This window comes from Carcharhinus amblyrhynchos, unplaced genomic scaffold (assembly GCF_965287045.1).
Source record: "Carcharhinus amblyrhynchos unplaced genomic scaffold, sCarAmb.v2.hapA scaffold_509, whole genome shotgun sequence".
In the NCBI taxonomy this organism is placed as follows: Eukaryota; Metazoa; Chordata; class Chondrichthyes; order Carcharhiniformes; family Carcharhinidae; genus Carcharhinus; species Carcharhinus amblyrhynchos.
In genome coordinates this window covers 66,053-82,947 of record NW_027650249.1, presented here as the reverse complement: position 1 = coordinate 82,947, position 16,895 = coordinate 66,053, and the positions used below count along the sequence as shown (strand labels likewise).

At 53.1% G+C, this 16,895-nt stretch overlaps 1 protein-coding gene across 1 annotated transcript in view; it reads right to left on the bottom strand.

Moving 5' to 3' along the window:
* The window catches only part of LOC145339507 (neutral alpha-glucosidase AB-like), a 44,944-nt gene extending 28,493 nt beyond the window's left edge, over positions 1–16,451 (bottom strand). The window contains 6 exon segments of the mRNA XM_080183985.1: positions 3,338–3,403; positions 7,506–7,685; positions 8,671–8,798; positions 11,716–11,824; positions 13,686–13,787; positions 16,377–16,451. Coding sequence (XP_080040111.1) covers positions 3,338–3,403; positions 7,506–7,685; positions 8,671–8,798; positions 11,716–11,824; positions 13,686–13,787; positions 16,377–16,396 — 605 coding nt within the window. The 5' untranslated portion in view covers positions 16,397–16,451.
* Between the last annotated feature and the right edge of the window lie 444 nt (positions 16,452–16,895).

Genomic DNA, 16,895 nt, shown 5'->3' with positions numbered 1-16,895 from the left:
TGGAGCATACTTGACTCAGTAAAGCAAATACAGAGAGTGGTACGCCTGCTCAGTAAGGCAAATACAGAGAATGGTACACCTGCTCAGTAAGGCAAATACAGAGAGTGGTACACCTGCTCAGTAAGGCAAATACAGAGAATGGTACACCTGCTCAGTAAAGCAAATAGAGAGAGTGGTACACCTGCTCAGTAAAGCAAATACAGAGAGTGGTACACCTACTCAGTAAGGCAAATACAGAGCGGTACACCTGCTCAGTAAAACAAATACAGAGAGTGGTACACCTGCTCAGTAAGGCAAATACAGAGAGTGGTACACCTGCTCAGTAAGGCAAATACAGAGAATGGTACACCTGCTCAGTAAAGCAAATACAGAGTGGTACACCTACTCAGACACCTTCCACTTACCATGCCTCTGAACACTAAAGAGAATTCAATATCACACTTGGCAAAACCGCAAGTGAATTATAACTGCTGTTTTAAATAAAAGCAGGGTGGGGCGTCACAGCTAGCTATTCCTCAAATTGGGCCACCGCAACAGAACCACTTTAACAGATTTAAACCGAACCTGCGGACTGACAAACGCAGGGAGAGTGTCACCCATCGGGGACGGAGCAGCACTCACTTACAGCTTCACTCTCGAGTCACAGAACAGTTAGAAGCAGCAGATTGCCGTTTTGAACCTTAGGGCTGCAGCGATAGTGTTGTGAAAGGTTTAGCTGTAGCTTCAGACACTGTGCCCAAACTGGCTCCTTTCCACTCCCACCTCCTCCCTCCCAACTGCCCCCCCCCCCCCCCCCCCCCCCCAACATTGACACACCTCAACCAAGCCCAGCGCGGTTTAATGCAGAGACAGAGGTGCAGTAAAGTGAGCTCCATATACCTCTACCGTCACGTCATCAGTGGTGCAGCCAGGGTAAAGGCACTCAATGAGCCAAGGCTCCTGTTCCCACACAGATACCAAATGACCCAGACAAGCAGCCACATTGCTCACCGCTGACCCTGGCACACCGGACTGAGGCACACCAATGGAACCAGACACCAGCAGGCAGCCAACATTCTTGGAAGAAGGGAAGGGAAGGGAAGGATAGCAGGAGGAGCAAAGACATCAGCAGCCGTGGCGAGGGAAGCAATACACTGCCGCACACAGCTCAGGACGGACGCAGTACACTTCCCTGGAGAGCGCGAGAGCATTCGCAAGTGGCACAAGCGAATGCTTTACCATCAACCCAGACAGAGAAAAGGATTAAAGAGCAAACAAGCAAGAGTTAGTAAACTGATTATAACCGCAAGCAGGAAAGCAGAGCAATCAGGTAACAATCTGGGAGTTAAAACCAACGCAGAGCTGAATGCAGTCAGCAACTGGGGGAGGAGATAACCCCAAATCTAATGGGCAAAACTGCCCGCCCCCTGCATCCCAATTTCCAGCATCACGATGGCATCAGGAGCTCTGAGTGTAAAAGTACGGTGACACTGGATTAGTCGAAGCCTCTCTGCAGTTCCTTTTCAAGCTGTCCATCAAAGCTCGTTCAGCCCCAGATTCAGTTCAAACTGAAGATTACACACTTCAGCCGCAGTTTCCACAGAGAAAGAGACAAATTCCTTTTGCTTTCCGCTACTAAAGATATAAAAGAAAAGCGAATATGCCCAGGTCCCATCGACACCAATCACCACCCAGGGATCTCGCCCTTAAGAGTTTGGAACAACTGGAACAGGTAAAATAAAAAGTAAGGTTTAATTGTAAGTGTCACAAGTAGGCTTACATTAACACTGCAATGAAGTTACTGTGAAAATCCCCTAGTCGCCACACTCCGGCACTTGTTCGGGCTCTCAGAGAGAATTTAGCACGGCCAATCCACCCCAACCAGGATGGCTTTCAGACTGTGGGAGGAAACCGGAGCACCCGGAGGAAACCCACGCAGACATGGGGAGAACATGCAGACTCTGCACAGGCAGTGACCCAAGCCGGGAATCGAATCCAAGTCCCTGGCGCTGTGAGGCAGCAGCGCTAACCACTGTGCCGCCCACTACCTCAACCTGTGAATGTTGTAATGGACTGCCCCACCTCCCCTCTGTAATATCACAAGCCAGCCAGTGATAACATGGAGTGCGCAAGAGAGAGAGAGCGAGAGACTATTATCAGGGAGGGATTTAAGCTATTGATGCTGATGGAGGCCTCAATGTAGCAGGATAGCCGTGCTGAGTTACACTTCAGTCAATCACTGGACTCGGAGCGGAACAGGACATTTAAGAACATAAGAAATAGGAGCAGGAGTAGGCCATCTAGCCCTTCGAGCCTGCCCCGCAGATCATGGCTGATCTGTCGTGGCTCAGTTCCACTTTCCAAATCTCCCTCTCCAAACAGCTATCCCACAAAACCAAGTGAGGCAATCCAACATTTACCATTCTCTCCTCACACACGACACAGCGGTTAGCACTGCTGCCTCACAGTGCCAGGAATTCAGGTTTGATTCCCAGCTTGGGTCACTATCTCTGTGGAGTTCTCCCGTGGGTTTCCTCCGGGTGCTCTGATTTCCTCCCACGATCTGAAAGATGTGCTGGTTAGGGTGCACTGGCCATGCTAAATTCTCCCTCAGTGTAACCCGAACAGGTGCCAGAGTGTGGCGACTAGGGGATTTTCACAGTAACTTCATTGCAGTGTTAATGTAAGCCTACTTGTGACACTGATAAACTTTAAACCTCCCTGTGGTGGGTAGATGCAGCTCTGGTATCCGCTCAGCATCACCCTCCCTCCCGCCAATTAGACTGGGAACCGATTGAGAGAATGAATGACCCTGTTCCAACTCATAGCTAACCCGATCCACCCCCTCCCATCCACGCCAACCTCAGAACATCCTGTACCATCGCAAAGTGAGGGACCACTCTACAAAATAAAACGTTTGCTGCGTTAGGTGTTTCACTCAGCCTTGTTAGCGCTTCCGCAGAGTGCAAGGCAAAAAAACAGAAAGTGCACATGCATTGGGAACGAAGGAAGATGTATCGAGGAGCGAGTGCGGTGCAGAGGAGGAGGAGAAAGGCAGTTCTCTGTAGATACAGTTCCCAAACTTCTCCCATTGCTCGAGGGATTTTCACCTCACCTTCTGTCTGGTCCCGGGGTGGGGGGGGGGGGGGGGGGGGTAAAGTGCCCCATGGAAAGACCAGACATTCGATTGCATGTTTTAAAATCGAATTAAGAGATTTCGAAGGGGAGGTTTATAGCGACGAGGTGTGTGAAGCTGTTTGAATGTGGCACATTACTCGGATATCGTTGCAACCCTAAGCAGTGGAATCATTAGGTGCACAAACCAGGACTAGAAAGACAGCGTTGGTGCATCATTTACCTAATGAACACGTTCTTGATCTTACTCCACATGCTACCGACTGTGCTACTAATTTTTTCCGTGTAACTAAGAGAGGAGGGTTGCAAAAAAGAGGAAGAAACAAATGGAATAAAATAACAAAAAAAAAGAACAAAACGTGAGTTTCAGTTGATGTTGTTCAGACAGTAAAACACTAAGAAGTTTACACAATGCTTTCTACCAGACAACAGCGGAGGAGGGGGGGGGGTGGTGGGAGTGGAAATAATCTGCCCGTCTCTTGCACCTCCACAGCTACTGGGGCCACACAGCACTCCGCAGGAGCAAGAGGAGGCCATTTGGCCCTTCCAGCCTGCTCCAGCCATTCATTTTGATCATCAAATTCAATATCCTGATCCCCCCCCCCTCCCAAGGCTAAATGTAGGGGGAAGCAGAGATTGGGATAGACTGACAGGGATATTGTCGGGAGGTTGCAGTGACGGGTTTGGCAATTAAACAAAGTCATTCCCAACACAGGCAGAGTTTCCAAGGCACTGCCCCATCCCCAGAACTACACCTGCCCCTTTCCTTATTCCTCCCCCCCACACTCAACCCCACCTGCCCCCTTTCCTAATCCCCCCCCACACTCAACCCCACCTGCCCCCTTTCCTAATCCCCCCCCACACTCAACCCCACCTGCCCCCTTTCCTTATCCCCCCCACACTCAACCCCGCCTGCCCCCTTTCCTAATCCCCCCCCCACACTCAACCCCACCTGCCCCCTTTCCTTATCCCCCCCACACTCAACCCCGCCTGCCCCTTTCCTACCCCCCCCCACACACAACCCCACCTGCCCCCTTTCCTAATCCCCCCCCACACACAACCCCACCTGCCCCCTTTCCTTATCCCCCCCAAACTCAACCCCACCTGCCCCCTTTCCTTATCCCCCCCCCACACTCAACCCCGCCTGCCCCCTTTCCTTACCCCCCCCCCACACTCAACCCCGCCTGCCCCCTTTCCTTACCCCCCCCACACACAACCCCACCTGCCCCCCTTTCCTAATCCCCCCCCACACACAACCCCACCTGCCCCCCTTTCCTAATCCCCCCCCACACACAACCCCGCCTGCCCCTTTCCTTACCCCCCCCCACACTCAACCCCACCTGCCCCCCTTTCCTTATCCCCCCCCCACACTCAACCCCGCCTGCCCCCTTTCCTTATCCCCCCCCCACACTCAACCCCGCCTGCCCCCTTTCCTTACCCCCCCCCACACTCAACCCCCCCCCCCACACTCAACCCCACCTGCCCCCTTTCCTTATCCCCCCCCCACACTCAACCCCACCTGCCCCCTTTCCTTACCCCCCCCACACTCAACCCCACCTGCCCCCTTTCCTTATCCCCCCCCCCACACTCAACCTCACCTGCCCCCTTCCTTACCCCCCCACACTCAACCCCACCTGCCCCCTTTCCTTACCCCCCCACACTCAACCCCACCTGCCCCCTTTCCTTACCCCCCCCCCCACACTCAACCCCTCCTGCCCCCTTTCCTTACCCCCCCCCACTCAACCCCACCTGCCCCCTTTCCTTATCCCCCCCCACACTCAACCCCACCTGCCCCCTTTCCTTATCCCCCCCCCACACAACAACCCCACCTGCCCCCTTTCCTTATCCCCCCCCCCACACACACCCCACCTGCCCCCTTTCCTTACCCCCCCACACTCAACCCCGCCTGCCCCCTTTCCTTATCCCCCCCACTCAACCCCACCTGCCCCCTTTCCTAATCCCCCCCCACACTCAACCCCACCTGCCCCCTTTGCTTATCCCCCCCACACACTCAACCCCACCTGCCCCCTTTCCTTATCCCCCCCACACTCAACCCCACCTGCCCCCTTTCCTTATTCCCCCCCCCCACTCAACCCCACCTGCCCCCTTTCCTTATCCCCCCCCCACACTCAACCCCACCTGCCCCCTTTCCTTATCCCCCCCCCACACACAACCCCACCTGCCCCCTTTCCTTACCCCCCCACACTCAACCCCACCTGCCCCCTTTCCTTATCCCCCCCCCACACACAACCCCACCTGCCCCCTTTCCTTACCCCCCCACACTCAACCCCGCCTGCCCCCTTTCCTTATCCCCCCCACTCAACCCCACCTGCCCCCTTTCCTTATCCCCCCCCACACTCAACCCCACCTGCCCCCTTTCCTAATCCCCCCCCACACTCAACCCCACCTGCCCCCTTTGCTTATCCCCCCCACACACTCAACCCCACCTGCCCCCTTTCCTTACCCCCCCACACACAACCCCACCTGCCCCCTTTCCTTATCCCCCCACACTCAACCCCACCTGCCCCCTTTCCCTACACCTTGGGCTGCAGTCACTGACTGATGGGGGGGGGGGTCCACTGGAATCGAACAAACAGAGCGGCTTCTGCACCCCGCCCACCTCCCAAGAATGAAAGGGGCTAAAGAGAGGACGTGACTGGGAGCGACCCAATAGCTGAAAAGGAGAGAGACCAGCTGACCCCGTTCCGATAACAGGTCTACAGACAAGACAGGACGTTCACACAAACACTAAGTCGACACCACAGCAATTCACGGCAGAAAAAAAAAACGGGTGAGAAAAATCCAGCAATCAGGCAGGGAGCGGGCCCCATCCTCTCGGACGGGGCCCATCTCAGCCAATCCGGCCGCTACACAGAGGGGAATAACTTGTACGTCCCACCCAGCAGCACTCTAATCAACCTAAACCCCAGCCTGAACCAGCGGAGGAAGTTAGGACAGGTGATAAACAGCTCAGTCAGAGGGGAACCACAGAGAACGCTTCAAATAAAAACGCAGGCAAGAGCTAAGGAAGAGGCTTCACTCTGCACAGGGCAGCTTCACTCAGCCAGCTGCTGCCCACTTGGAGGAGATATAAATCCCAAAGGATAGGCCAGAGAAACCAGGACCGTTTACACAGGAGACAGAGAGCGTGGGGGGGTCTAAAACGGGGCAGAAGCAAAACTCTCCCCAGTAACCGAGGGGGTCCAGAACAAGGGGAAAGAGATACAAGATTCCAACACAAGGAGGCAGGATAGAATTTCCGGGGAATAGAGGGAGCAATGGGGCTGCAAGTTTTCAACCCCAGGTTCCGTCACAGATAAAAAGCCACGTCGAGATTAGACTGGCCAGGCAGATGAGAGGACAAGGTGCGATTAGGAGTGTTTAGTCAGGAGGAGGATAAACGCAGATGGGCTAATTGACAGACAGCCAATGAGCAATGAATCAGTAAAATGGTCAGATAACAGCAGGACTACCGCAAGCCCATGAGGGAGCAAGTTAGAACAGAACAGTCACAGGTAAAGGATTTGGAGGAAATAGGGCTCTGGAGCCACCGCACACACTATTCTGCTGGGTCAAATAATGAAAATCTTTGTGGAAACAGGAGAGGAGGAACTTCCTTCATTTGTACAGTGCAGGGAGAGGGGGCCAGAGGGTACAGGAGAGAAGGAACTCCCTTCATTTCCCTCAGCCTGCACGCTGCGGGGAGAGAGGGCCAGAGGGTACGGGGAGAAGGAACTCCCTTCATTCCCCCAGCCCGTACAGTGTGGGGAGAGAGGGCCAGAGGGTACAGGAGAGAAGGAACTCCCTTCATTTCCCCCAGCCCGTACAGTGTGGGGAGAGAGGGCCAGAGGGTACAGGAGAGAAGGAACTCCCTTCATTTCCCCCAGCCCGTACAATGTGGGGAGAGAGGGCCAGAGGGTACGGGAGAGAAGGAATTCCCTTCATTTCCCCCAGCCCGTACAGTGTGGGGAGAGAGGGCCAGAGGGTACAGGAGAGAAGGAACTCCCTTCATTTCCCCCAGCCCATACAATGTGGGGAGAGAGGGCCAGAGGGTACGGGAGAGAAGGAATTCCCTTCATTTCCCCCAGCCCGTACAGTGTGGGGAGAGAGGGCCAGAGGGTACAGGAGAGAAGGAACTCCCTTCATTTCCCCCAGCCCATACAGTGTGGGGAGAGAGGGCCAGAGGGTACAGGAGAGAAGGAACTCCCTTCATTTCCCCCAGCCCGTACAATGTGGGGAGAGAGGGCCAGAGGGTACAGGAGAGAAGGAACTCCCTTCATTTCCCCCAGCCCGTACAGTGCAGGGAGAGAGGGCCAGAGGGTACAGTTGGTGTATTTTTCCCACCCTGGGATGTTTTTATTCTCCTCTAACCGAGGCAGCCAGGTACTCACGAGTCCTTCCTCTTCCGTAAGTGCTCGAACACCATCAGGCCCCGGGAGTTTATACTCAGCAGCAGCTCGTTCCCAGTCATAATGTCCATTCTGAAAGGCTTGGACGTGATGATCAGTTTGTAAAGCTGGTTTCCGAAGCTCAGCTCCACGCTGCCTTCGTCCTTCCCCACAACCGTTAAGCTGAAAGCCGAAAGCGCAGAGTTTTATCATCATTGTGGCTGGCTCGATTTAAAACTCACCCAGACCCGTTCTCTCAGTGCCCCAGTCAAACGCCCACTGGCTGCACAGGGACAGTGATTTACTGTTGAACAGGGAACCGTACAGCTATATTTAGAACCACAGAATCCCTACAGTGCAGGAGGCATTTCAGCCCATTGGGTATGTACCAATTCTCAAAGAGCATCCTACCTTGACCCATTCCTCCTCTCTGCACTTAGCATGGCCAATCCACCTAATCTGCTCATTTTTGGACACTAAGGGACAATTTAGCATGGCCAATCCACCTAATCTGCTCATCTTTGGACACTAAGGGACAATTTAGCATGGCCAATCCCCCCAACCTGCACATCTTTGGACACTAAGGGACAATTTAGCATGGCCAATCCACCTAATCTGCTCATTTTTGGACACTAAGGGACAATTTAGCATGGCCAATCCACCTAATCCGCACATCTTTGGACACTAAGGGGCAATTTAGCGTGGCCAATCCACCCAACCTGCACATCTTTGGACATTAAGGAACAATTTAGCACAGCCAATCCACCTAACCTACACATCCTGAGATACTAAGGGACAATTTAGCATGGCCAATCCAGCTAATCCGCACATCTTTGGACTGTGGGAGGAAACCCACGCAGACACGGGGAGAATGTGCGGAGTCTGCACAGGCAGTGACCCCAGCTGGGAATTGAACCCAGATCACTGGTGCAGTGAGGCAACAGTGCTAACCACTATGTCACCGTGCCGCCCCCACCCTGAGCGCTGAATACCCAGCACTGTCTTCACTCCCCCGGATTAATGCCACTTAGTTCAAAGACAGCAACATCTGGGTATTTTCAAGTTGCCTCGACAAACAGATATTTCATCTTGGACAGTGACTTCACCAAAGGTGAGGAATTATTTGTAGACTGAAAAAAGATCTGAAACAAAAAGTCCAGTAACTTACGGTACAGTAGGTGGATCTTGTAGTAACACATCCCGCACTTCATATCGTGGCTTCAATGGATTCAACTCATTAATTTTAATCCTAGTCATATTCCCTTGAAGGCCGAACACCTCAAGTAGAAGTGGAACCTGCAAAAGACCCAAACACACACTGACGTTTGTATACAACTCCAGCAGGGTCTGGGCAAGACAGGCAGACAAGTAATCCCAACCCAAATTGCTGTCTTGCTTTGTAGACAGTGTGAAGTTTGTTCAGTTCCTCGATCAAGTGTTTAAGTGTCGGACACACTTGCCGGGCTGGTTAGTGATCTTTACTCACATCCCTTGTTACTTCCATCGTTTCTGCACTGGCCTTTCCTCCCTCCCCAACTCCGGCCACTCCAAGTCGGCAGAGACAGATGGATTTTCTGGGAGATGGAGGATCTGACCACCCAGGGGCAAAGGCAAAGGTAAAACATCCTGGTAAAGGATGAAGGGTTTGGGGCTTTTCCTGACCATCCAAAGAAAAGGGGAGTTTGGATCTGACGCTCTGTTGGAGAAAGCATCCTTTCTGGTTGTATCACAGCTTGGTCTGGGCTCCTGCTCTGCCCAAGACCGCAAGGAACTACAGAAGGTCGTGAATGTAGCCCAATCCATCACACAAACCAGCCTCCCATCCATTGACTCTGTCTACACTTCCCACTGCCTTGGAAAAGCAGCCAGCATAATCAAGGGCCCCACGCACCCTGGACATTCTCTCTTCCACCTTCTTCCGTCGGGAAAAAGATAAAAAGTCCGAGGTCCCGTACCGACCGACTCAAGAACAGCTTCTTCCCTGCTGCTGTCAGACTTCTGAATGGACCTACCTCGCATTAAGTTGATCTTTCTCTACACCCTCGCTGTGACTGTAACACTACATTCTGCACTCTCTCCTTTCCTTCTCTATGAACAGTATGCTTTGTATAGCACACAAGGGACAATACTTTTCACGAGATGCTAATACATGTGACAATAATAAAGCAATTCCGGTGGTGAGGGGGACTGGGGAAAATATTTGTCAATAAAAGTAAGTGGGTTCCAACTAAAAATATCCACTTCTATTTCTGTAGGAATCAGGAACGGACATTGGCAATTCAACCCCTCAAGCCTGTTCCTTCATGGCTGATCTCTTTCAAATACTTCCAGATCTCAGAACATAAAGAACAGGAGACGACCATTCAACCCATTGTTCCTGTACTGGTTCTTTAAGGGAGGTAACCATTTCACACAGGTTTGGGGCACAGAGATTAGCACTACTGCCTCACAGCTCCAGGTACCCAGGTTCGATTCCCGGTCTTGGATCACTGTCTGTGTGGAGTCTGCATGTTCTCCCTGTGCCTGCGTGGGTTTCCTCCGGGTACTCCAGTTTCCTCCCGCAGTCTGAAAGATGTGCTGGTTAGGTGGATTGGCCATGCTAAGTTGGCCCTTTGTGTTAGGGGGATTAGCTAGGGTAAACGTGTGGGGTTGTGTGAATAGGGCTTGGGTGGTCGGTGCAGATTCGATGGGCTGAATGGCCTCCTTTTGCACTGTCGGGATCCTACGATCAAAAGAATTGTTCTTGTTTCCCCAGCATCCTTCATCAATTATTTTAAATCGGGTTACCCACCCCTCCTGCCAGTGGAAATGGTTTCTTTCCTCAGTCTACGCTGTCAAGCATGGGGAGGCGGTGGCACAGTGGTATTGTCATTGGACTGGTAATCCAGTGACCTAGGGTGATGTTCTGGGGACCCGAGTTCGAATCCCGCCACGGCAGACGGTGAAATTTGAATTTAAAGAAATGTGGCACGGGAGCACAGTGGTTAACACTGCTGCTCCAGGGGCCCAGGTTCGAATCCCGGCTTGGGTCACTGCCTGTGTGGAGTTTGCACATTCTCCTCGTGTCTGCCTGGGTTTCGTCCGAGTTCTTTGATTTCTTCCCACAGTCCAAAGATGTGCGGGTTGGGTTGATTGGCCATGCTAAAAAATTGCCCCTTAGGGTCCTAAGATGCGTAGATTAGTGGGTAAATATGTAGAGATATGGGGGTAGAGCCTGGGTGGGATCGTGTTCAGTGCAGACTCGATGGGCCAAAGGGCCTCTTTCGGCGCTGTAGGATTCTATGAATCTTCTGATGATCATGAAATCATTGTCGGAAAAACCCACCTGGATCAATAATGTCTTCTAGGGAAGGAAATCTGCCGTCCTTACCTGGTCTGGCCTACAGTAACTCTGGAGCCACAGCAATGTGATTGACTCTTAACTGCCCTCTGAAACGGATGGGCAGTACATGCTGGCCCAGCCAGCGATGCCCATATCCCATAAACAAATAAAAAAGGTTGGGCCTGGCTTTGGGGTCCTCTGGTTAAGAACATAAGAAATAGGAGCAGGAGTCGGCCATCTAGCCCTTCGAGCCTGCCCCGCCATTCAATAAGATCATGGCTGATCTGAAGTGGATCAGTTCCACTTTCCCGCTTTCTCCCCATAACCCTTAATTCCCCTGTCTGTCAGAAACCTATCTACCCGTGACTTAAATATATTTAGCGAGGTAGCCTCCACCACTTCAACGGGCAGAGAATTCCAGAGATTCACCACCCTTTGAGTGAAGAGTGGTTACTCACAAAATTATTTCAAGATTATCCTCACAGGACCCGTCCACCTGAAACCCAGGTCAGAGAATTCACCATGTACATAGAATCATAGAATCCCTACAGTGCAGAAAGCAGCCATTCGGCCCATCAAGTCTGCACCGACTACAATCCCACTCAGGCCCCATCCCCTTAACCTCACATATTTACCCTGCTAGTCCCCCTGGCACTAAGGGTTAATTTAGCACAGCCAATCTACACGTCTTTCAGACTGTGGGAGGAAACCGGAGCACCGGGGGAAACCCACGCAGACACGGGGAGAATGTGCGGACTCCACACAGACAGTGACCCAAGTCAGGAATCGAACACGGGTCCCTGGCACTGAGAGGCAGCAGTGCCAACCACCGTGCCGCCCAAACATCTTAGACCAAGAGACTCGGCTGTCGATCCGCACATTCACACCCACCTTATTCACTTCATTAATGAGCTGTAGCCTGACCACTTTCTCAGTCACCTCCAGAGAGTTGAGGAGAGCTCGATAGGGAGAATTCTCTGGTTTAATACTCCTCTGTCGCCTGGGGAGGAACACACAGCAGACACATCAGACACAATCTCCGTTCAGCTGGATATCAACACTGTCCTGTCCAACCCTGCCAGGCCGCTGAGGTAGCAGCAGGCAGCCCAGTGCAACGCCCCAGATCCTACAGAGATAGGGAGGTGGCGTAGGGGGTTACAGGGATAGGGAGGTGGCGTAGGGGGTTACAGGGATAGGGAGGTGGCGTAGGGGGTTACAGGGATAGGGAGGTGGCGTAGGGGGTTACAGGGATAGGGAGGTGGCGTAGGGGGTTACAGAGATAGGGAGGTGGCGTAGGGGGTTACAGGGATAGGGAGGTGGCGTAGGGGGTTACAGGGATAGGGAGGTGGCGTAGGGGGTTACAGGGATAGGGAGGTGGCGTAGGGGGTTACAGGGATAGGGAGGTGGCGTAGGGGGTTACAGGGATAGGGAGGTGGTGTAGGGGGTTACAGGGATAGGGAGGTGGCGTAGGGGGTTACAGGGATAGGGAGGTGGCGTAGGGGGTTACAGGGATAGGGAGGTGGCGTAGGGGGTTACAGGGATAGGGAGGTGGCGTAGGGGGTTACAGGGATAGGGAGGTGGCGTAGGGGGTTACAGGGATAGGGAGGTGGCGTAGGGGGTTACAGGGATAGGGAGGTGGCGTAGGGGGTTACAGGGATAGGGAGGTGGCGTAGGGGGTTACAGGGATAGGGAGGTGGCGTAGGGGGTTACAGGGATAGGGAGGTGGCATAGGGGGTTACAGAGATAGGGAGGTGGCGTAGGGGGTTACAGAGATAGGGAGGTGGCGTAGGGGGTTACAGAGATAGGGAGGTGGCGTAGGGGGTTACAGGGATAGGGAGGTGGCGTAGGGGGTTACAGAGATAGGGAGGTGGCGTAGGGGGTTACAGAGATAGGGAGGTGGCGTAGGGGGTTACAGAGATAGGGAGGTAGAGGAGGTTACAGAGATAGGAAGGGTGCGTAGGGGGGTAGAGGAGGTTACAGAGATAGGGAGGGTGCGCAGTGGGGTAGAGGAGGTTACAGAGATAGGGAGGGGGTAGGGGATGGAGGAGGTTACAAAGATACGAAGGGGGTGTAGGAGCTGGAGGAGTTTACAGGGGGCGGGAGGGGGTTACTGAGATAGGGAAGTTGATGGTAAACGGGAGCTGGTATGAATTTAGATACCAGCAGCACTGAATCAGATTACGTGTTGTTCACAGTTAATAAAGGGAATGATAGAATAGTCGGATAACGGGAGTCAGGATGGGTTGTGCTTGAACAGGAGGTGATGTTGGAGCTGGTATAATGTGGCAGTCCCATCCACGTTGGCAAGGAACAGGTCATAGAATCTTATGTTGCGGGAGGCCATTCGGCCCTTCGAGTCTGCACCGATCACAATCCCACCCAGCCCCATCCCCATAACCACATGCATTTACCCTGCTCATCCCCGTGACACTAAAAGGGGCAATTTAGCACCGCCAATCTACCTAACCCGCACATCTGTCGCGTATGGGAGGAAACTGGAACAACCGGAAGAACCCACGCAGACACTGGGAGAACGTGCAGACTCCACACAGACAGTGACCCAAGGCTGGAATCAAACCCAGGTCCCTGGCGCTGTGAGGCAGCAGTGCCAAGTTTGGACTCAGGGAATTGGCAGCTAGTCATGAAATCTCAGTGAACTGTACGTGTCTGAGTGAACAGCCAGCTCTCAAACAAGGTCAGGATGCCACAAAACATGTAATAAAACCCTAACGCTCAATATTTTATCCACCAGCCTAAGATTGACGAGAATAAATGAACCATTTGGAGGTGAGCTACGAGCACTGGGTAGCTTAAACACAGATTCAGAAAGATTTTGACCCTTGCACTTTGTCAACACTTACTTGCAGAATGCACTTTGTTCACAGGTTTTGAAGTTACTTCTATCCACAGCTTGCATTGTTGCGATACAGAGAGTCACCCAGGTCAGGACAATCCATCGTACACTGCGAAATGGAGACAGCATGTGAATACATTCATCATCTGACCAATCAGCTAGAGGATGGCCACTTTCACCCTGACCCAGAGCTCGGAGCAGATGGAGGAGCAACGTACAAGTCAGGAGAGGGCCAGGCTGAAGTAGAAACTCATCCTCATCGTCTCCCAGGAGAATGGAGCTACACCCCGGTCTGTTCACGTGTGTATTGCCATTACCTTTTTCTCACGTTTTGCAACCTCACAACCATGGCTTACAGCACAGAAGCAGCCTATTTGGCCCATCTTGTCCATGCCAGCCTGGGGACACCCAGATGCCCTGCCTGCACCTGGCCCATAGCTCTGTACAGGACAGCACTTAAGGTGCATAGAATCCCTGCAGTGCAGAAGGAGGCCATTCAGCCCATCAAGTCTGCACTGACTCCCCAACAGGGAATCACTCTGAGGGCCTACCCCATAACCCAACATATTTACCCCACTAATCCTTCTAACCCTCACATGGACACTAAGAGGCAAGTTAGCACGGCCAATCCTCCTAACTTGCACATTTTTGGACACTAAGGGGCAATTTGCCTCATCTTTTAAAAACTACCTGGCACGCCATAACATTCAAGGCTACGGGCCAAGTGCTGGCAAGTGGGATTAGGTGGGCAGATCACAGCCTTTTGTGCATCGGCGCAGACTGAGTGGGCCGAAGGGCCTCTTCTGCACTGTAGGATTCTGTGAATTTAGCGTGGCCAATCCACCTAACCTGCACATCTTCAGACACTAAGGGAGAATTTAGCATGGCCAATCCACCTGACCTGCACATCTTCGGACACTAAGGGAGAATTTAGCATGGCCAATCCCCCTAACCAGATCCAGTTACTTTTTCTAAAAAAAAGTATAGGGGCTTTGCCTTCAGCGCCAACTCAGGCTGCGAATTCCAGGCACCCACCACCCTCTGTGTAAAAGTGTTCTTCCTCACGTCCCTTCTACACCCACTGCCACTTATCCTGAAGCTAGTCCAAAGTGTTTTATAATCAGTGAAGTTCTTTGGAAAGTGCAGTTAGTCATTATTGTTTCAAAGCGAATGCAGCAGCTGACTTTCACATACCAAGTGCCACCTAATGACTGGGTTCAATTCCCAACCGTGGCACTGGTTTAATAATTACCAACCATCTGTTTAATATTGACCGTGTAATAAATATTGACCCCAGGGACAAAGGATAGAACATTCCCTACTCTCCTTCCTATCCTGCCAGAGGAGTCCTTGACATCGACCTGAAAGGACAGACAGGAAGGCCTTGAGAAGCATCGTGTTTGAGAGATAGCACTTGTGACAGTGCAGCACTCCCTTCAGTACTGTGAGTGAAGGCCCACATCGTGTGATCAAAGGCCCCGACGCAGGCCCTCAAAATCCACCACCTTTTGTCTTGAGAGACAAGACTGGATCTGAGGATTCGGGAATAGACCACTTAGGACGGAGGTGAGGAGATATTTCTTCATCCGGTGAGCCTGTGGAATTCATTCCCACAGGAAGTAGTTGATGCCAAAACATTGAATGTATTCAAGAGGCGGCTGGATATCGCACTTGGGGGCGAACGGGATCAAAGATTATGGGGAGAAAGCAGGACACGGCGACTGAGTTGACCAGCTATGATCGTAATGAATGGCGGAGCAGGCTCAAAGGGCCAAATGGCTTCCTCCTGTCAATGTTTCTATCCACTGTCGTGGCTGAGAATGCAAGAAAATCACAGAATCCCTACAGTGCAGACCGAGGCCATTCAGCCCATCAAGCCTGTGCTAACAATCCCACCAAACCCACGCATTTACCTTACTAATCCCCCTGACACACTACGGAACAATTTAGCCTGGCCAATCCACCTAACCCTCACGTCTTTCAGACTGTGGGAGGAAACTCGAGCACCCAGAGGAAACCCACACAGACACGGGGAGAGTGTGCAGGTTCTGCTGAGGCTGGAATCGAACCCAGATTCCTGATGCTGTGAGGCAGCAGTGTTAACCACCGTGCCACCCTGAGTCCCTAGCGCTATGAGGCAGCAGTGGTAACCACCGTGCCACCCAGGTCCCTAGCACCCTGAGGCAGTAGTGCTAACCACTGTGCCGCCATTGCTGGATTTCTTGGTCCATTGGTCCAGACAAGCCTCAGACACGAACAGCACCCTCCCTCCCCCACCCCACTGGTGAAGCCTAGGGCCAAGTTGTTCCTTCCAGACTGGCTTCCTTCCTCCAGCTGGTTGCCAACTCGGCTTCGCCACTTTGCTGAAGGTCCCCCCCACCCCTGCCCTCATAACGCCCACCGCAGCAAGGTGATGAAGCTGCAAAGCCCCTGGCCAGGCACTGAGGGGCTTTACAAGGGCAGGCTATGGGGGCTGAGTGCTGTGGCTCCCGGGCTAACCGGGAGGGTTGGGAACCCTCCTGCACTTAGCAAGCAAGCCCTATTCAGGATGGCGGTGCCTGGGTTAAAGCCCGGGCCACAGGCAAGGCCTGCCAGGGCCCCCGTCCACAACCTCACTGCCCGGCAAACAGCAGGAGTGAGGTGGCCCCAGACCCCCGGGTTTAATGGGAAATTTCCCCGCCTCCGGGCTCCACTTCACCTCAGCACCGACGCCGCCATCTTGGCCCAGCTCGAGCCGCTCCGCTGACGTCAGCACGACTTTGACCTTTGACACCTTCCTCCCCCGCCCCTTCTTCCACGTCATCCCAAACCCTATTGGCCGAGCGGCCGGGAGCGTGGCGTAGGGCTGCGTCACCAGAGGGCGCGGCCAGCGTTTGATTGACAGCTCAGCCCAGGGCTGTTTGATTGACAGCTCTGTCCCAGGGCCGTTTGATTGACAGCTCTGTCCCAGGGCCGTTTGATTGACAGCTGTGTCCCAGGGCCGTTTGATTGACAGCTGTGTCCCAGGGCTGTTTGATTGACAGCTGTGTCCCAGGGCTGTTTGATTGACAGCTCTGTCCCTGAGCTGTTTGATTGACAGCCCTGTCCCAGGGCTGTTTGATTGACAGCTCTGTCCCTGAGCTGTTTGATTGACAGCTCTGTCCCAGGGCTGTTTGATTGACAGCTCTGTCCCTGGGCTGTTTGATTGACAGCTCTGTCCCTGGGCTGTTTGATTGAC